Source organism: Python bivittatus, unplaced genomic scaffold (genome assembly GCF_059951505.1).
Source record: "Python bivittatus isolate LINGU-HERP-01145 unplaced genomic scaffold, Pbiv_v1 ctg000700_np1212, whole genome shotgun sequence".
NCBI lineage: Eukaryota > Metazoa > Chordata > Lepidosauria > Squamata > Pythonidae > Python > Python bivittatus.
Genome location: NW_028277098.1, coordinates 79,719,894 through 79,740,059, shown reverse-complemented (window position 1 = coordinate 79,740,059; position 20,166 = coordinate 79,719,894). Strand labels below are relative to the sequence as shown.

General features: G+C 40.1%; 2 protein-coding genes across 4 annotated transcripts in view; one reads left to right on the top strand and one right to left on the bottom strand.

Moving 5' to 3' along the window:
* Window positions 1–6,322, bottom strand: part of ACTR5 (actin related protein 5) — a 39,874-nt gene extending 33,552 nt beyond the window's left edge. For all 3 annotated transcript variants that reach the window (XR_003086640.2, XM_007422362.4, XM_007422363.4), the window contains exons 1-3: window positions 5,809–6,322; window positions 2,000–2,229; window positions 34–203 (exon numbers count right to left, since the gene is read on the bottom strand). Coding sequence is in view for 2 of the 3 variants with exons in the window: in XM_007422362.4 (XP_007422424.2) it covers window positions 34–203; window positions 2,000–2,229; window positions 5,809–6,192 (784 nt within the window). In the remaining variant the exon portion in view is untranslated. The remainder of the gene's footprint in view (window positions 1–33; window positions 204–1,999; window positions 2,230–5,808) is intronic.
* Window positions 6,323–7,893: 1,571 nt separating this feature from the next.
* On the top strand, window positions 7,894–11,927 carry ADIG (adipogenin). The gene is given in 5 exon segments (XM_025177599.2): window positions 7,894–8,276; window positions 10,299–10,421; window positions 10,424–10,599; window positions 11,722–11,803; window positions 11,806–11,927. Coding segments are annotated over 5 exon segments (630 nt in total). The 5' UTR covers window positions 7,894–8,149.
* The last annotated feature ends 8,239 nt before the right edge of the window (window positions 11,928–20,166 follow it).

Genomic DNA, 20,166 nt, shown 5'->3' with positions numbered 1-20,166 from the left:
GCTGCATGATAACCATTGACAGCAATGCCTTACCTTCTTTATAATCTTCTGCAATATAGCTGTGCTCATGGAGTATTTCTTCCACACGGCTGAGTGTGATGGCAGCAAAATGCCCTGGATATTTCAGTTGCAGGAGACGCTGAAGATACAGAGCTGCCTGGCATCCTCCAAGATTTATACGCTTACAATTTCGAGCATCTAACCTAACAATTCACAAAAATGGAGGAAAAATTAGGCTGTAAGGAATAGTTTAATTTTTTCTATCAGAATCCAAGTTCTAAAGAGTTTTCAAATAGCCATTTATGCCATATCCACAGTCAATATTATCATGGTTTTCATCCATACAGTGGAAAATCTTAAGAGATCTTCATGACTTGTGTATACTGAAATAATTAAAATATAGTTAAAATATCCCAATCCACAAAAACTAAATCATGCTTTCAATGAAAATTATTCAACACACACACACACACACACACACACACAGTATCCTATTGAACAGAAGAAAAAATACATTTAATCCACTCCCAAAGGCTAAATAAGAGATTTAAGACAACTGAAAAAGGATTGACTTTGGCTCTCACCTTCTCACAGAGCATTAAATTGGGTGAGTCAGAAAAGTGATAAGCAGCCAGTGTAACTGGTATAGAACAGATGAATGAAAATTAGTTTCTGCTAAGTGTTTTTAACTGCCACATTCTGTACCAACTGAGGTTTTCAGCACAATAGATTGTGAAAATCAAGTTTGGATATCACAGACATACATACTAAATCAGCAGAGTATTCTTTAAATAAGGCTTCAGTTTGTAAAAGACACTTCTAATCTCCAAAATTACATTGGCTAGATTCATGTATTGTGCTAAGTCATGTTTTGCACTAACCACTGTTCAATAAACTTCAACGGCTACATTTATATAACACACCAATGCAAAACCATAGAATCCACATTAAGTTTAGCAGAATATAATGCAAATATAGTCACTGACTATAGGAGAGCTCCAAATAGCTGAACTGGCCCTTCAGTCATATGCTTTCATTGAGATGAGAAACTTCTCTAATGTGCAGTCTTCAATCTTATCTGGCACATATTTCAGGTTGTTTGTTCCTCATTAAGCCTAAACTGCCCACACAAGCCTGTCTAGGGTTTTTCCATTACTTCCTTGAATTTAGGAGATGGAAAAGAAAAAGAACCACATTATGACAACCTGTCAACTCATACCTCTAAACTATGTTAGCAGTTTCATGTAGATCAGGGATGTAAAAATAATTGCCCAAGGACAATATTTCACCCATCAGTATACTTCTTGGGTCAAAGGCACCTCGTTCCTGCCCCCCCTCCAAATACACAGAGTAAAATAAGTTTGGCCTTTTTTTTTTTTTTTGCACTTGGGGAAACTGAGGAACTTTAAGAAGCCCTGGAGTGATTTGGATGATTTAAAGCCTACAGACCCTGACAGTACATATTTCACCTAACGCCTCAAGCTCCCTTTCAAAATAGCCCTCGGCATTCCCAGCACCACTTTTGGGGTGTGGCTATCAGTATGCCATAAGCCTGGTGCAGCCCTTGGGAAAGAAGTTGGAACTCTTTGATGTAGATATTAAAAAGAAAACGTAAAAAAAGACAAAATCTATAGATATCTCAAAACCTGGTGCACAAGAAGTATAGCAAAGATTCCCAAAACACAGCCTTCCACTCTTCATATAGGGCTGACCTTACTGTTATAATGTGCACCCAAGTCCCAACCAGAGATATAAGGAAAAGTATCTTAATTGATTCTATCAAAGTATCTTAATTGATTCTATCAAAGTCCACTGAGAGAATTCAGGAGGACAGAGTCAGAGTTCTTCTGTCCAGTCTTCAATGTAAGCTATTCATCAAGGCACCTGCTATCCCAAAACCCAGGCCAGAAGTTTAAACTGCACACACACACACACAAAGGGTAACTACTTATTAATTCATGAAACATTGCATTCTATGGGTAAACAGGGAAAAACTCACCTGCCATCTAAGACTGGTAAAATATGAGTACACTGGTACCCAGAAGAAACTATGAGACCACTGCAAGGCCAGCTTTGCCTTTTGTTATGATAGAAACTGTACAAGCTGTCCACACCATAAGAAACCTTTGGAACTTGGTAACATTCAAACAGGAGCTCTGACATCATTTGCCTTGAATAGAGAGGGTTGCAGACAGCCTCTGTTATCACAACTGGATGGTCAACACAGCCCTATAATGAAATTAAGAAAAAGAATGACAATATGTGGATCCTCAACAAGAAGACAGATCTAAGAAAATCAACATAGCCATGCTCATACACAGGGATAGTGAAGGGGGACAAGTAATGACATTTGTGTCATGGCATCATGCAAATGTCATGGACATTTATTACAAATGCCTATGAATGCAGCACTTAAAAATGTAATACTCAGTATAAGGATCTAACTCATAACACCTGATAAGAAAAGTATTGCCATATGTTCTTCCACAGATATGCAAGCTAAAATGTGCATATATGCATTAATGATCACAGAAGTAAAGGATTTTTCTACAAGTATAATCTGTATACTGCAGATTCTGTGCACCATTCTTCAACAAAAAAGTGTAAATGCCTGTAATGTACACAACACTTACAAAACAAGAATTATGTGCTGATATCTGAATAATGTAATCTTTCTTGGAGATAGGAATCTTTCATGACTGAACTTTTTCCCACAAAGGCTCTGGACTGGCTAATTTATTCTGCAGATTAGCCACGTAGAGAGTGATTTGGCAAATTGGGCATTTGCATGTTTCCATTAAATCAACAGGGGATATGCATGCAGAACACAACTCTAATCTCATTCCAATTCTTTGAGAGAACATTTTTCTGCCCAAGGCTCAGGTTCTACTTCTACTTTTTACAGAACAATATGGATCTGTGAGTTAAGGTGCTAGGATAACAATATAGACAAAGCCTGAGCTCTCTGTAAAAATATTTAATATACATCAAAAGGGAAAGAGCATTTTTATGATTTGGAAGGTACTCTAATACCAAGGACTGACAATCTGGCATCTTCCACATAATTTGTGCTACCATTACCTTTCCCCTCTACCTCCTAGGTCCAAAATGTTTCCAAAATCTAATCTTTGTTGCAGACAAACTAATAGTAATGTCAGGACTACCCATTCTAGACTGGCAAACAATTCCAACTGTTTGACACCATCTAATGGTTACCTGAGTTTTGCAGCCCAGATGGGGCAGACCAGCCCTGTAAGATGAGGGCTGAATGAAAACAAATGCCTCCAATGTTATAAGTTGCCAACAGAAGGCAGTACTGATGCGTTAGAAGCTCTGACATGTACTTTAACATCTCTTTTTTCACTTCAGTTGGTGGGAAGTATGAGAAAAGGCTGTGTCGCTACTGTTCATGAAATGGAAGTAATCACTGCACTTGAGCAATGACCTGTGATTGAATTTTTGACTGCTGAAGGAATCCCTCCAATTGAAATTCACCAATGGATGCAGGTTGTTTTTGGTGATGAGTGCTGACATCAGTGCTATGCATCACTGGGCCAAAAAATGTAAAGATGGTAAAGAGCTAATTTGTGTGATCAAAAACAAAGTAGACAATCTGGCAGCAACCATCGAGTTTTATATAAGAAAAGCTGATGAACTGATTAAGGGCAGCTGGTGGATCACTCAAAGAGAAATTGGTATTTCTATGATTGGTATTTGGTCAAACTTGGTATTTCCCAGGACCATGTGTATCACATTCTTGATGTTTTTCAGTACCAGAAAGTTCATGCTCGATGGGTTTTTTACATGCCAACAGCAGAGATGAAAGCTTCAACAATTGTCAGCAATTGTCATCCTATGAAAATGAATGTAAGGAATTTCTTCACAGCACTGTAACAGCTGTGCTGTTACAACAACATGGGTTCGTTATTATGATCCAGAAATAAAGTGTCAGTACATGGGAAATCATCATAAAGATTTACCTTTAGGGAAAAAAATGAAAAGCCCAGGTTGCAGCAGGAAAACTCACAGTTATAGGTGTTTAGGATATAGATGATGTTATTCACATGGTGAACTTGGCATCACTATAAACTCAGAGTACTGCATTGCAACACTCAAAACTTTGAAACAACAATTAAGCAGAGTTCAGAGACACATGAAGAACTTGTATGGCAGTGCTAGGCCTCACACCCCACAAGCCACTCAAGAGCCAGTTTGGTGTAGTGGTTAAGGTGCCGGCCTAAAAATCAGGAAACTGAGTTCTAGGCCTCCCTTAGGCATGAAAACTAACTGGGTGACTTTGGGCCAGTCACTCTCTCTCAGCCCAACCTACCTCACAGGGTTGTTGTGGGAAAATAGGAGGCAGGAGTATTGAGTATGTTTGCCGTTTGAGCTGACCAAATATATAAAAGTTGGGAAATAACAATATAATAATAATAACAACTGTGAAGTTGGATCTCCCTGTTATACGCCATTTGCCATACAGTCCAGATTTGGCACCATCCACCTTTTCCCAAAATGGAAAGAATATCTCATGGGCATTTGTTTAACTCAAATGAAGAGGTAGAAAAGGACTGTCAGGACCACCACGGAGTTCTTCAACGACAGCTTTAAGACATTTGTCCATTGTCGACAGAAGTGTGTAGCAAATGGTGGTGATTATGTGGAGAAGTAAATGCAGGTTATAAAAGAGCTCATTTCAAGGATTACTTTCCTTATTTATTAAAATATCCCTATTTAAATTGAAATTATGGAGATGGAGGCATCATTTTGCATTTTACCCTTGTAAATGTAATGTTATGCATATGCAAAGATGCTGCATACATGCTTTCAAAAGCCTATTATATTTTCATTACATTTTTATGCTGCTGCTTTATATATAATTCAAGGTGGTGAACATTTGTTGTTGTTGTTTAGTCGTTAAGTCGTGTCCGACTCTTCGTGACCCCATGAACCATATTGCGCCAGGCCTTCCTGTCCTTCACTGCCTCCCTGAGTTTGCTCAGTTTCATGCTCATTGCTTCAGTGATGCTATCTAACCATCTCATCCTCTGCCGTCCTCTTCTCCTTTTGCCTTCAATCTTTCCCAGCATCAGGGTCTTCTCCAAAGAGATCTCTCTTCGCATTAGGTGGCCAAAATATCTGAGCTTGAGCTTCATTATCGATCCTTCCAATGAGCAATCAGGGTTGATTTCCTTTAAGATTGACTGGTTTGACCTCCTAGCAGTCCAGGGGACTCTCAAGAGTCTTCTCCAGCACCACAGTTCAAAGGCATCAATTCTTCGGTGCTCGGCCTTTTTTATAGTCCAGCTCTCACAGCCATACCTTCACCATTAGGTGAACATACCTAATACATAATAATACACACAGTCATTCAGATCTTGAACACATACTTAGAGGGCAGAGCCTGCTTCTACATTCCTGCTCTTGCTATCTACTGGCCTGTCCTGAAGAAAAGCCTTATATTACTTTCTCCCCAATCTATTTTGAAGAACAGTGTTTTTTATTTAAGGACGCTCATTGGTCCAATCCAATTCACCGCTTTTTGCATTCTAGCCTTAGAGAACTTCCAGCCGCTGCGGAATGAATCCTACTGACATCAGTTAGTGAGGCAATGCGCAGTACCCGCGCAGAGAATATTGTAGAGCCAAAGAGAGGCCTTTGATTCAAACGTCACGGCTGACTCCATTTGCTAGCGGCTGTAGTTAGCCTCACAAGAACTGCGCTGCGAGTCAAAAGCGGTGCAAAGCTCTCACCTGTCGCGCTTGGACCAAATACTGCCAACAGACACGCAGCTTCCCCCCTCCTTACCTGCGAAGAGACGCCCAGGCGCTGGAAGCCGTGATCAAAGAGCAGCTCCTGAAGCTCCATCTGAACAGGCACGTTGCGGTCGAAAGGCGAGCGGAGGAGCCATCGGAGGGGCTCGGGGCTGCCCAGATCGTTGCCCACCTGCGTTTCCGGACCAGCGCCGCCACGAGCTCCCCGACTTCGGGCAACTAATGAACGGAAGCGGAGCAAGGGCTCGTCAGGCACCGCGGCGTGCGGGCAGGCCCAGCCCAAACGCAGCTGGAACGAACCATTATCCAGCACCAGAGGAACTGGAGCCGGCAGCCGCACCGCCGGGTGAGCTTCCAGCACCGGGTCCGGGTCCCAGCGGACGTCGCGGAACGAGAACACCCCTCCGGCCGCCTCCATAGCGCAGGAAACAGCGTCCCGCCGGTCAGGTCCCGCCCCGTATTTTCTCCGACTCGAAACAAAGGCTTTCTAAGGAGTGTTCCGTTCCCGAGACGGATCACCATGGAGACCAGTGAAACGCGCGCATCGCCCGCTCCTTCCTTTAGAGGATTGGTTTGCCACTTTGCCGCGCGGGTCGGTGAGCAAGCATACATGTCCAAAGCTGATCTCTATTGAAGCGGTGGGATTTTGAACTGCATATTTAAACGCACCAGACTCGAGAACTTGAGCCAAACAGAGGACCGTTGAAGGAAAGTTAGTATTTCCGCCCCCCTTCCCAGTTTAATGCCCTCCCCCTAAATGTTGGAGACTGGTTTTCATTAGCGAGCAGACTTGTATTGGCTGGAGTTTATGGGGATTGTGGTCCAGCATGTTTGGAGGCTAACTGATTAGGGAAGGCTGAAGAACAATTTTAAGAGGCATTATGATTCTGTTAAGACTTAAAGTAAGCTTTCTTATACAATAGTAGGGCTGGCAGGGAAACTTACTAAGAAGATGAAAGCTAAGAGTTTATTTTCCCTTAAAGCCTCTACTGTGGGTGAAGCTGGATTTCTGGAGATGAGTAACAGTCGATTAAGGTGGTGATGGCCTTCTTGAAAGTGGGGATGGTTTATTTATAGGTATCTGCAGAAGTCACCTCTCAGTCCAACTATTTTAGACAACTATCACCTGATCTCTAACTTTCCTTTATAAGGGAAGGTTTTGGAAAAGAAGCTGGAGATACAGCTACCCAGAATCCTAGAGGAACCATTTTCTGGACTTTATGCAGTTGAGCTTCATGTCTGGACATGGGATAAAAATTGCATTGGTTGCCTTGATGGATGACCTTTGTTGGGACCTGGAAGGAGGGGATGTGCTGCTCTTGGTCCTCTTAAATCTCTCAGTAGTTGTTGATACAGTGCAGTACCCATGACCATCTTTTTGGACTGCCTGCAAGGACTGGGGCTTGGAGGATCTGTTCTGCAGTGTCCCTGCTCTTTCTTGAGCATGTGGTTCCAATCATCACAGGTAGGGAAAGAGTGATTGTGCTCATGGTTGCTCCAGTATAGGATTCCTCAAGGCTTGTTCCTTTCACCTATGCTGCCACATTATACATGTGGGTGGAATGATATCTAAGTGGAGAGTCATATGCCTATTTTAGAACCTACACTACAATTTCATTTATTTCCCCCCTCAAACTGGGAATAAACTGTTGTCAGTTTTCAGGTTGTCCACCTGCGGTATAGTGTCTGGTTCACATATTGTGGAAAGCTATAATCTGTCTTGTTTGAAATTCTATACAGAGTTTTTGTGGGAATTCACCCTATTGATAGCAGCTCTGTCCTTAGAACAAGATGGCCTAAAATGGGTTGTCTAGTTTGTGGTATAGTGTGCTACATGACTCCAAAGAATGTTGTTTATTTATGGATTAAGGTTTTATGTAAACTCAGGCAGTTGGGAAAATTCAGTAAACCATGATTCAGTTAAGTTTGACTTAGCATGTTTTTTATAATCCAGCTACTAGAAAATTTTGCAAGAGATTATGCTGTTACATACCTAAGCTGCTTAAGCAGTTTTTTTTTTTTTGAAAAATGACCTTTAGATTTAAATGGCATATTTCTGTAAAAATGACTTTAGAGCAGAAATATTACCCATCTTTATTATTTATTTTGTTTCAAATTAAAGTGCAAGATGTATCCTTATATCAGGTGTACTGCAGTTTCTCTAATTATCATTTAATCTGTTACATTCCCCTCTTAATAGGAGTAAAGGCTGTTTTTTTTTTAAAATATCAGCTGTGTTGGAATGACAGCATAGCTGCTTTGTGATTCAAGTCATGATGTAGTAAGAGAGGGTAGTTACCTAAAGATATTTAGTGTCACACAGCAAAAACTTAGGAAGACGTGCATAGTCAGTTCAGTTAGATTTTGAACCAGAAATGAAGTATCCGCTAGTTCCTTTAATTAATGACCTAACATTTCCTTTTCTCTTTTTCTGGTTTTGTTTGCCATTTGGGATACTATTGATCTTATTGGTTTTTTGGTTTCAACATCTACTTAATGAAGGTAAGCCTTGCTTTCCCCAAGCTCATCACTTCTAACCATACTAGACTACAATTTTTATCATTTTCTCTTAGTATGACTTCTAGGAATTATGTGGGTTGTAGCCCAAGGTATCTGGGGAGTACCAAGATATTATAAATTGCCTTTTATATCCTGTGACAGTCAAAAACATTAGCATGGCTGAAGAATTAGCACTACATTTATAAGTCTGTCTATTCTAACAGGACCTGCTTCATTTAAAAATGGAGATAGTAGGTAAACTTCAAAATATTCAGTTGATTTCTTCTACATTATGTGCTAAGTCATTTAAGCAGAAATGCTCAAGAGCTGATTCAGGTTCTCTCCTAGGTGGAGGCTGCACTGAACTAAGGTTGGTACCATTCCCTGTATCCTGATGACACTATAGGGGCTTCCATGGCTTTGGAGGCTGAGATGATTAACTATTATCTTGGTTCATGCTCCAAAGGAAATACTGTGGAAATGTGAAGACAGTTTTGCAGTGTTTCCTCTGGAGCTGCAGGGTAAGTGGTTTCTGTGTGCAAGAATTCATTTTATCTTTCTACTATCCCTACCCCCCTCCAGACTTTATTTTTAAAAGGAGTTTGTTGTTCTTAACATACAGGAGCTAGTTTCTGTTTTAAAACTGTTTTTCCTTGCTGCAGATAGAACCCCTAGGAAAGCAACAAGGAATAAGGAGCTGGCTAGTTGCTGTTATTAGCTCTTTTCAGTTGGACAGCTGGAGGAAGCTCTGGTTGTTCAAGGAAGATAAGGATAGTAGCCAGGTGTCATGCAGCTGCTTATGGCTGTGTGTATATGTGTGTCCAAAGTTGGCCATGTCAAGGGAATCACAGTTACATATGCATGCTGTACTACCTCAAGTTTTAACTTCTTTGGCATTTTTTAACTTTATATTTTTCACTCAAGGAGAAGGATCTTGAGTGATTGCAGTTTGTGAAATTGACTGAGCAGAGAGTGTTGTGCTTTTATGCTATGTCCAAAAGCAACCTAAGTTGCTACCTTACTGTAAATTAAGAGATTTACCACTTTATTGTCCTGTTAATGCAGATTTCTTGAAGCAAAAAGCAAAGATTTTTGGGATTCCATGGCTACATGCTCTGGGACAAAGACTACTAAAATTGTACCTTTCTAGGCAAACTGTGTCAGTGGAAGCACACTTGAGTGCCTCTTAGTTACAAATTATGTAAGTAAAATGTCAGCTTTATGTGCTTGGAAATATACTGGTACATTTGAGAGTCAGAAGTAATTATCCCAGTGTACCATCACTTGGCAATGGAAATGTTCCTATCAGAATAAAACTCCTTTTTGCAAAATATGAAGTCTGGAATGGTGCTAGTCCACCACAACTCCAGAACTATTAGTGGTATGTGTTATCAAAAGCAACATTTTACAATACAAATAGCTATGGCTTCCACTTAGGGGAACAAGCATCCTGGATTCAATTGGTTTCTTACAGATATGTGCACATGGCTTGTTACGTACAAATCTAACTGAAGCATTTTGAATGACATTATGAACAGTTAAGGCAGCAGCATTTCAACTTGAATAATGGTGCATGTCTTGATTGCCCTTCCCAGCATGTAGAAATAACCCTCTTCAAAGCATCACATTCATAATTAGAAATACCTATCCAATTTTGAGTATATGAAGTTGCCTCTTGAAATGATTATACAGATTTTTCACTTGTTGTTAAACTCATATAGTGTTAATCATGTTGAAAACAATTATAAACTACCTTTCATTATTGGAGCAAGAAAGATTTCATGCATTAGAAAGTAGAGATCAGGAATCTAATTTAGCTTTTGATTTCCAACTTTGATGAAATAACAGAATTGTCTCCTTTAGATAGCAATGTTATACATTTTAAAAATCTATATTTGAAATGCACCATAGGTAGATAGACCATGTTCAACTGTTATACCTTCTGTATCTAACGAAAAAGGCCCATCTTTCTAGTTTCCTTTTTTGCGTTGCATTGATATAAAATCCTGATATATATATTTTTAGCTGAAGTTCCCATTACAAAAGAAATAAAGATGCCACCCTGTGATGATCCTGATGGGAATACTGACCTCAAGTCTGAACATGAACCCAGTGGAAATAACAGCCGAAGCAACAAGTCCAGAAAAGCTTAAAATTTGATATGAAGATGGCTCCGGTTGTAGAAAAACTGGGCCCAAAGCCTGTCCACTTAAGTTCAAAAGAAACAGTCCATGGAAAAAGCCTGTCTGCTCTTATTTTAGACCAATTGGACCAATGCGTCAAACAGTATTGTTTTGAGAAGAATTCTATGTATAATACAACCGTGGTAAGTAAATCTACTCATAGTAGATGAGTGATAATGGCCCTCTCTTTACTAGATCCATAGAAGAAGGGAATCTGTCTCATAGGTGCCATCAAAGTTGGGCTACGTGAAAAGTCCCTGAGCAAAGTAAGGCAGAGGAGTACTCAGCAATTTTTACCTGTAGGCTCACTATGTTGGATAAATTAGAGCCCTGAGTGTGCTCTTTTTCTCCCCTGCCTTGCATTCTATACATAAATGAGAGGCTTATGTTTCATTCCACCCACCCATCATATATGGCTTGGCTCAGAGTTACTGGCTCATGTTCAACAAATAGTCCTGGTCAATATTTAGTTCTTAGAACTCAGAGGCCAATGTTGTCAAAAGAGATTATAGGCTGTACCATATAACCCAGAGCATGCACAGTTACCATTTTTTAATGTGCATGCACATGGATCTAATACTGTAATTTTATGCAGCGTTTAGTTGCTCTTGGTCCCAGCTGCATTTAAGCCAGCAGACAATTAAGAGAATCTGTATTTTTTCCAGGTTTGTCATATCTACAGTTATTGTAAGAATTAGCAGCTACATCTCTGTAACAATTCATTTCAAAGATGATGAAATTTCAGTGCTGGGTTTGCACATTCCCCTCAGCCAGATGTGAGCAACATCTGAGAAACTGGGACCCAGTTCAGTCTCCCAACTTTCTGGATGTTGCAGGCGGCCATCTGAAAGGGGAGAGTCACATTCTTTCAATCCATGTTTTGCCTCTGGGGGAGGGGAGATTTAAGACTGGGAGGCAAAGCACTATTGCCACTATTCTGAAATCCCCCGAAACCAAGATATTGTTGGTATGATCTCAGGCTACTGAGAGGCTACTGATGGGGTACTTGAGAACTCTGTGCAGGTTGCCTGTCCCTTTAGCCAAGCCCTGGTGTGTTAACTAAGTCACAATTCCCTAGATTCTCATAACATGCTAAAACAGAGCACAGTATGTGAATGGAAGTGTTTACATAGATAATAATTCTAAAGTTCTGCTACACCATGACTGATTTGTGCAGTAACAATCTTCACTGAACTGCCTTGAAGACTAGCAATAAAGATGGGAGACATATTTGTAAATGTTTCTTAACTGGATTTTTTCTGTAGCTTCTGGGCACTCTGCTGGTGTCTCTCTTCTTTAGTCTTCCTCACCAGTTCCTTGAGATTTCCAGCGTTCTGTGGATGCAGCTGCTCCTTCATCACTGGTTGCTCGTATATTTCAGCTTTTTATCTGGCTAAATGAAAAGCCTGTGGAAATCATGGTTTCCTTGAAAGAAGAAATTGGTACTCTGTCATGCCATGTATGGGGATAATTAAAATACAGCTGTTCCACCAAAGAAAGATGGATATGTAGCAATCCCTTAATTTGTCAGGAAAGTGCTGTGAAATTTTGTTGCTAATCTCAGGTTGCTATCTTTTCAAAGAATAGGAGGATACTGCTTGCTTCATTCAGATTTTCTGTACAAAAAAAAATCAAAACATTAAATTGTTACCTTGTTCTTGGATTAGGGCATTATATAAAAATGATATTTTTATATAAAAACTAAAGAATTCCTATATATATCAGCTTAACAATTCTGCTTTCTTAGAGTGCAGAGAAATGCTGTCCTGTGACAACATTTAAAATAAGCAATGACTATTACAATTTAAATGTAAATAAGTTGTTAAAAGGTATCAGTGAAGGGATAATTACAGATAATTACTTATTCATCATGCCTCCTAGAATAAAAATAGATGAAGTGCTAGTCATTGCTAACCTACAACTCCCAGCATCAACCACCGTTGGACAAATCTGCTGGGGCTCCTGGGAGTTATAGTGCAGCTTCTTTTGAAGACTCAGTGTGCTTGCATTTCTTAAATTCTAAGTGGTTATAAGTGATTCTCCCCTTTCATTCTTTTTTATTAACCAAGAATATACAATTGATATAAAGAATTCCATTTTTTATTCAAAGTTCTTTACTTCCTTGCTAAGAATATTTTAAAATAACAAAATATTTCAGCTGTTTTTTATTAATTGAGTTCAGGAACTAGGCTGTGTATGAGAACCTTAAATCTAATAATCGCATAGGGCTGGTTAACCTTGGTTCTACACATGAAGGTGAACCATTGGACCTGTGTATCTGATACTCCTTTTTACTGATATGAACTACGGAGTCTCCTTTCCCTTTTGGGGGAACTTCTCACAAGGTAGTCTTGTCTCTGCAGGACCGTTTCAGTCAAATCACAGTATATACCTGAGGTGTAATGTGGCTCAGTCAACATGCTTAAAGTTATTTTCCCCTCTCTAACATTAATACCTAATGCAGACCTAACACCACATTATGACTAAGTATAAGAATAAAAATGAGAATTTGTGTACAAGCAAAGCAAAGAAAAATGAATTGGATATCTACTCTTTCAAAAGGGGGAACAGACTGAAGTTACTGGGAGTTCTTTAGAAAATCCACAAAAAAATTAACTCATCTCTTGAATGTTAACTTATTTAGTGGTTCTAGTGGCAGTTCTTACCTGCTACTGATTTACCATTTATCCCTCCCTGCCCTCATCTAACGCATAAAAGTTAAACATATAGTATTGTAATTTTAGTTCACTAGGGCTTCATTAAATCTTTTGGAATCAGTCCATAGCAAACCAAGTATATCAAACACTTGTTCAAGTAAATATTTTTAAAAGCACTTTAACTGTACTTTCAAAAGTAATCCTGAACTTCCTGCTGTATTCTTAAAAAGTCTCCTTGAGTCACGCTGAATTTCTGGGTACTTCATGGGCATATCCATGTAGTTTACTTGATAAAAATATCAGACTTTCTAATGCCTTCTGGGATAATTTTTAATTTCCTATTCTAGCCTACAACCCTGGGATTTTCTGATGTGCAACTTGCTTAGGTTTTTAAAAATCACTTTAAAATCAGTTGGGCCTGCTGCAGTCTACAAAATGGTTTGTTAGCTCTTTATTGTGTACAGTATGTGACAAAAGAACAGCCATAACTCGTTTCAAAAACATTTACTTTGAAAACACATGCATTTAGAAAATGCCCTTTGATCCCTAATACTGCTTTCAGTGGCATCTTCTATGCCAGGTATTGATTCTAGATATACATGTCTACTCCCAACAACTGGCAAACACTGAATTATTTTGGATATCAGTTTATTAGGCATGAAGTCTATTGGGTAGTTTTAGATGATCCATCCCTCTTCCTCTGTCCTTTGCATATGGCGTACCCATGATCCAAAATGATTTTGAATTTCTGCCATAGGCTAAGGGTAGCTTGGATTATTGATTTGGAGCTGAGATATGGCAGGGTTATGATAAATGTAAGTCTTGCTTATTTTCCCCACTCTAACTAAAATGTTTAAAAATAATTTTTATTACATATTTACACCCAACCTTTAAGTACATCCTATTTAAGTTTTTGGTTCACTTTTTACATTCTTTTGTGTGTGCAGGTAGTTATGCTTCACAAATAGCAGATGTGATAAGCCTAGATCTGGAATGTGCCACTTCAGATTGGTTACCTGAAGGAATATTGTTATACAAAAAACATTCTTACAAGCAAGCGGCTAATATGTCAGTATTAGAGATGGAACTTGGGATGTGTCTTTCTGATACACTTGTTCTCTATACAAGAAATTGTTTTGCTTGGATGACCATGCAACTTGCAGTGGTAAATGCTAATACAGTTTTATGCCTACTGCTGTTTTCAGTAATGAAAGAAGGCAAATATGATTATGTACCATCAAGTCATTTTTGACTCCTAGTGATCACATAGATAGGGATAGATCACCATGGAGAAAATCTAACATTTTTTCAAGTCTCCCAACAGTGCACTCATCACCGCTGTAACTGAGTCCATCCACCTTGCTGCTGGTCGTCCTCTTTCCTTCCACTTTTCCCAGCATTAGAGCTTTCTCCAGAGAATTAGGTCTTCACATAATGTGTCCAAAGTAGGATAATTTGAGCCCCGTCATTTGTGCCTCGAATGAGAACTCTGGGTTGATTTGTTCGATGATCCATTTATTTGTTTTCTTGGCTGTCCATGGTATTCTCCAACACCAAAGTTCAAAGGCTTCAATACTCTTCCTATCCTACTTCTTTAAAGCCCAACTTTTGCTTCTATAGTGGGAATACCAAGGCTTGCACGATTCTGACATCAGTAGTGTTCAATAGGACTTTTTTTGTCAGTGCTGTAGTCCAGTGTAGTCTATTAGTCCAGTATCCTTTGCAACTATTTTAGTTTCAAGGAAGCGTTTCCCCAACAGAAATTGCTATATTTCAGTCTCAGTCTGGGCAGCCTTCATCTCCTGCGGCCGCTTTTGGTTCTCGAAACAGCGCAAAGTCGCAGATGTACACAATCACACGCCGCCACGGGCACAACGAGACTATCCTTCCCTTCGCTTCGCGCGCCTCCCTGCCCTCAGCCGAGGACTCCGCCCCTCTCGGCCCTTAATTTTTTCCTTCCAGGGCTCCGCCCCCGGCTCCATTCATACGCGACCTCGCAAATCAAAACGCCTCGAACCAGCTGGAGAAGAAGCCGGGGGAGTGGTCGGTTGCTTCTGCTGCTTTCGCCGCAGTGCCCGCGTTGGTCCGGCTGGAGCGGAGTCGGTGGGGCGGCGGAGTCTTTGTTCTTCATCGCGGTCGAGGGGAGAAAGGAAGCCGTTTGAAGGTGGGTGGGAAAGCTGCTTCCCCGATCCTCGTCCCATGCCAAGATTAGGGGAGCCGTGAGCTTTGCGCTTTGTCTGCGCCCTTCGTTGCCAGGATGAGAGAGACGGCCCAAGTTTTAGCGGCGGCTCTTGTTGCTGACGGGGGCATCTTTCCAAAGCCCCGTTGGCCGAAGAGAAAGACAACGGCGTTTCTTCCTGCTCTCGATGCCGGCGGCGCCTTCGCTTTTGCCAGACGCGACGCTGCTTCCCTTCGCCCGGTGGAGAAGCCCAGATTTAAAGGGCTCCTTCTGGACGAGCAGCTTTTCTAAAGCAGGGGCCGGACTCGCAGTCAACCGCCGGATAGTACGATCCGCCTCCGGGTAGAGGCGATCCGAGTTCCTGAGCAGGAAGAAACGGCGTGGTTTGGTTGCGAAGCGCGACAGAAGTAGGTTCCGAGATTAGCGGGGCGAAACGGGATGAGTTGCTGCTGGTATTCCCCTTACGGTATTTCAAACATTCCCAACCGACGGCTATGTACGCAGCCCAGTCGTGGCGAAAATTTGCCGAAAAACACTTTTGTAGGGTGATCTGGCGACAGGAGCCGGGCTGGATTCGCGGGCGGGTTTCCTCGGGAGTAAGTCGCGCTGTGTTGGAGAAGCTTACTCCCCGAGCAAGTTCAACTGTTGAGCGCTCAAGCGAGGTCCTTGGAGTTTCCACTCCCCCCTTTTGGATAAACGTGCCTGGCGTTTGAGGACTTCAACAGCGTGCGCGTTTCTGTCTTGCGTTCTTACATTTTGCAGCTGGCCTTTGTTCAGTGTATTACTATTTGTATCTTCTACTAACTGTCGGGACCGTATTAACTCTTAACAGCCCACTCCAAAATGCGATACTGCACATATTTTAAATAACGGAATAGTCCAGTTGAAGACTTGATAGGCAAAGCAAGAGGCTGGGATGGCGATTAGCTTGATTTTGGAATGCGTTGCTGTAATCCGGAGAGGTGCATCGTATTTCCCTCTCCGCCTGTGTAAACTTAATAAGCAGCACTTCGGTGGTGTCAGCTGACAGGCTGCATTGTGAATGGTGCTCGGCTGCAAACGGGTGAACCGTTAGTTGTTGCAGCGGTCGTTTCCCCGCTGGGCTTGCTCAAAGACACATGGTTGTTTTTGCTTGACTTGAACTGTCTAGGCTGACTCAGAAGGATGGCTACTTCTAAGCAAGAGGTAGTCGATTTGGAGGAGAGGGTTTGGGTTTCGCACTAAAAAGAATGAGTAATATTTATTTTGCAAATAGCTTCTAAAATAAACTGGAAACCTGAGCATAATCACTACGGATGATCTTTCTACTCAGGATTAAAACTTGAGAAATCATCTTAATGCTTTTTTAAAGAAGGCTTCAGAGTCTGGTTCCTCCAGATATATAACTCTCAGACTTCTGAGGTTAGGAAATGGAACCCAACAAATCTGGTGCAGGGAGTTGAGAAAAGAGTGATGAAGAAGATGGTAGTATAATTCAGGAATTGCCAGTCTTTTCCCCTTATGTTGACTGCGTTGTCATTGATATATCTATGGACACCAATGCACATGAAGCAACCTTAGGTAATTTTGAGTCCCCAAAATGAAATAAAAATTAGAATTTAATTTTTTTAATGGATGAAATCTCATGGAAGTTTAGTGTTCTAGCAGAAATGTTGTGTGGTTGGGGGCAGGAATCCAAAATCTCACAAGATTTCCAATGAGAATGCCAAACTTTTCATGAGTTCTAGCATTGACTTGGGACATTCCATTTAATTCATTTTTTCCTTTTATATTATGTGTCCTTTTAAAATGGTAAGCCACCCAGAGTGTTTTTGGAGCTGGATGGCCTTAAAATCTAATAAATGTATTATTCTGGCACTAGGGACCATCCACAATATTCTCATGTGCCACAGGTTGGAATCTACTGATTGTTTTAAGACATCACTTGTACGTGCTTGGGAGCCTGCACCATTTTAATGGCTTGGGCTTTGTTTATGAAGATTATACTTCTGCTTCTTCTCCATCCTTTTCCTACCAACTAAGTTTTAGTCTGGCCTGTGTCTGCTATCTTTGGCAGTAATTCAAAGGTCCAAGGGGTCTTCCTGTCATCTTTTCATCTCAGAAATTTAAAGCAATGCACCAATTGTAACAAAACATGTTTTAAAATATTTTTTTAAAAAACACAGAGCTTCAGCTGCAAAATCAGCTCCACAGAATTAGTAGATATCCACAAAATTAGTAGAAGTACAGATGTGTCAGTACTTCTGTTCCAATCATGCATGACCAGAAATAACTATTGTGTTGGTAGGAACGTATGCTATTTAATGGAATCATCTGAGTTTTGTGGAATGATGGCAATCTGTGACCTGATTCTGCATTCTGTGGGTACTCTTTCTGAATTGTTTAGTCAGCAATTGGCTGGGTTTACACAACATAATTAGCCATGAACCATAAGGCCAGGTAGGTTTACATTCTATACTAGACCAAAGCTAAAGAATACATGTTATAATTTTGTGCAGTGTGTGTATACCAGTGTGTATAGAAACTAGCTACTTACTCTGTATGGTGAGGTGGTCAAAGGAAAAGTTTGTCTCATACAACTGTTTTTCTGAGTTATATTTTGACTTCTTCCTATATGTCAATGGTTTCTGTTCATTTGTTGGGGGATTAATAGTACAGGTAGTCCTTGTTTAGCAACTGCCTCATTTAGCAACCATTCAAAGTTACAGCAGTGATGAAAAAGTAACTTCATGACCAATCCTTAGGAGAGCTGAAGTAAGATTGTGAGCACAGTCATGGTTTCACTTAGTGACCACATCGCTTAACAACCAAGTCGCTGGTCCCAATTGTGGCCGCTAAACTTGTTCCAGCCCTCATCTACAAGAATTGGATTGGTGGGTGTGTTATGAATTTTGGTATGTAGGACTTACTGATGGCTGAATCAGCTTTTGATTTGGTTATATGTGTATCATACAAAATTTGAAGGTGGGGAAACTGGTTTGATATCAAATGGGTAAAGAATGTGCTATGATTTCTGTGATATCTGTATCTTATTACAGATGTGATGAGAAGACTATTGCTTCCTATAAGCACAGACTCTAGTTTGGGAGAATATGATGATTTAATCTAAGCTATCTAGTATTTTAATGTATTGTTACTGGAAGTTGGGAAGATAAAGGGGGGGGGGCAAATAGAACATTTTTGTAGGGCATCTACTACCTCTGAAGGCTTCCCTTCATCAAAGATATTTCTACCAGTCATGTATTTATCTAACATTAACTGAAATGCACTATCAGTATGGTTGTTATTCACTTTATCATACTCTTTCTAGTACTAAACCGTTGATGCATGAAACTTTCTAGGTGCATTTGTCTTTTTAGTGAAGAGACCTGAGGATAGAAAAGACATTAATTTCATTTATGTTTTGATTAAAGCAACAAGAAAACAACCTAGCCAGTTCAATTACCAATCCTACATGCAAACTGGAATGAAATTATATGCCCAAATATTCACTTTTCCTAATGTTACAATGTAGGTATTTGCATAAAATGCAGATGGGAAAATATGCATATACTGCATGTATGATTTTTTTCTGCTAATTAAAACAAAAATTGGACAAATATTAAAGTTAGAAACTCCTAGCATAACAAATACAATGTTCTATAAATACGGCAATTTATTTTGAACTAGTTTCATATCAAATGTTTAGATTCTTTAGTGAAAATGATGTCTAATATTTAAAAAGAGCCACTCTTCATATGACTACAAATGATGTTATCGTACTTTGGCAGTTCTAAAAGCACAGGATGTCCTTTGTCCTTCCCTCCCTCCAAGGAGCCAGGCTCTTTCACCTTGCAAACTACATCATGGATCATTAACATTGTGATGGTTGTAACTTATTTAAGAGATTTATATGGCCACCCATCTTACGAACCATAACTCTGGGCAGCTCACAACAACAGTTAAAAAACCAATAAAAACCAACATCCGTAAATTTCAGTTGCATTAATGTGCTGCCTTCTTTTTCTTTAAATAAGTTAGCAAACAATCCTTTGAATTAGGGAAGAGAAGCCAAGTGAGTGGAGCTTCTCTAGAAAAAGGAGAGATGATAACTTTTAGAGTAGCTACTTGAGAAAAAAAAGTGATTTGGGGGAAGTGTGATACATGCTTATAAAATTTCAGAGTTTTGGCGGGAAAACTTAGAGAATTGTTTTTCCTTTCGCTTATAATGCTGGAACCAAGTATCATCTATTGGACTGGATTGGTGGGAACTCTAGGGCTGATGAAAGGAAGTACTTTTTTACATAGCATATAGTTAAACTGTGGAGTCTATTGTATTATAAGATATTATAATGGACTTGAAAGGGGATTAATTAGGCTATCAGCGGCTACAAGAAATGGTGTAGAATTCAAGGTAGTAGAGAAAGATGCAAGAGTATGAACATCAGGATGGAGAGAGAAGGAACTGGAAGTACCAATGTGCTGTCTTCCAGATATATTGCATTTTCCAGCCAGCTTGGCCAACCATATTAAAGTTCCAGTTACTGTGATGAAGAACAGGTTTGACTTCATCATTAAGCAGGGCAAGGAACATGGTCTCTGGTAGCTCCTAATAGAGTTCTCCTGAACAGCAGCAAATGGACCGTTAAGTTTTTATCAGCATACAGCGTCATTTGGATTTGCAGCCCTAAGTGCAAAAATGCATTGCATTTGATGCTTCTGAATATTATTTTGACTCCCTTTTTAAAACCACTCTGATCATATCATTTTTGGCTCCATTTAAAAAACCTTTCTGGTCTTTTTCTTGCAGTCTCCAAGCTCTGAAATGGTCTGCTTCTAAGATCACTAGGCAACTACTCCCTCTGTTGATTGGTTTCTGCTATGATCGTTTTATT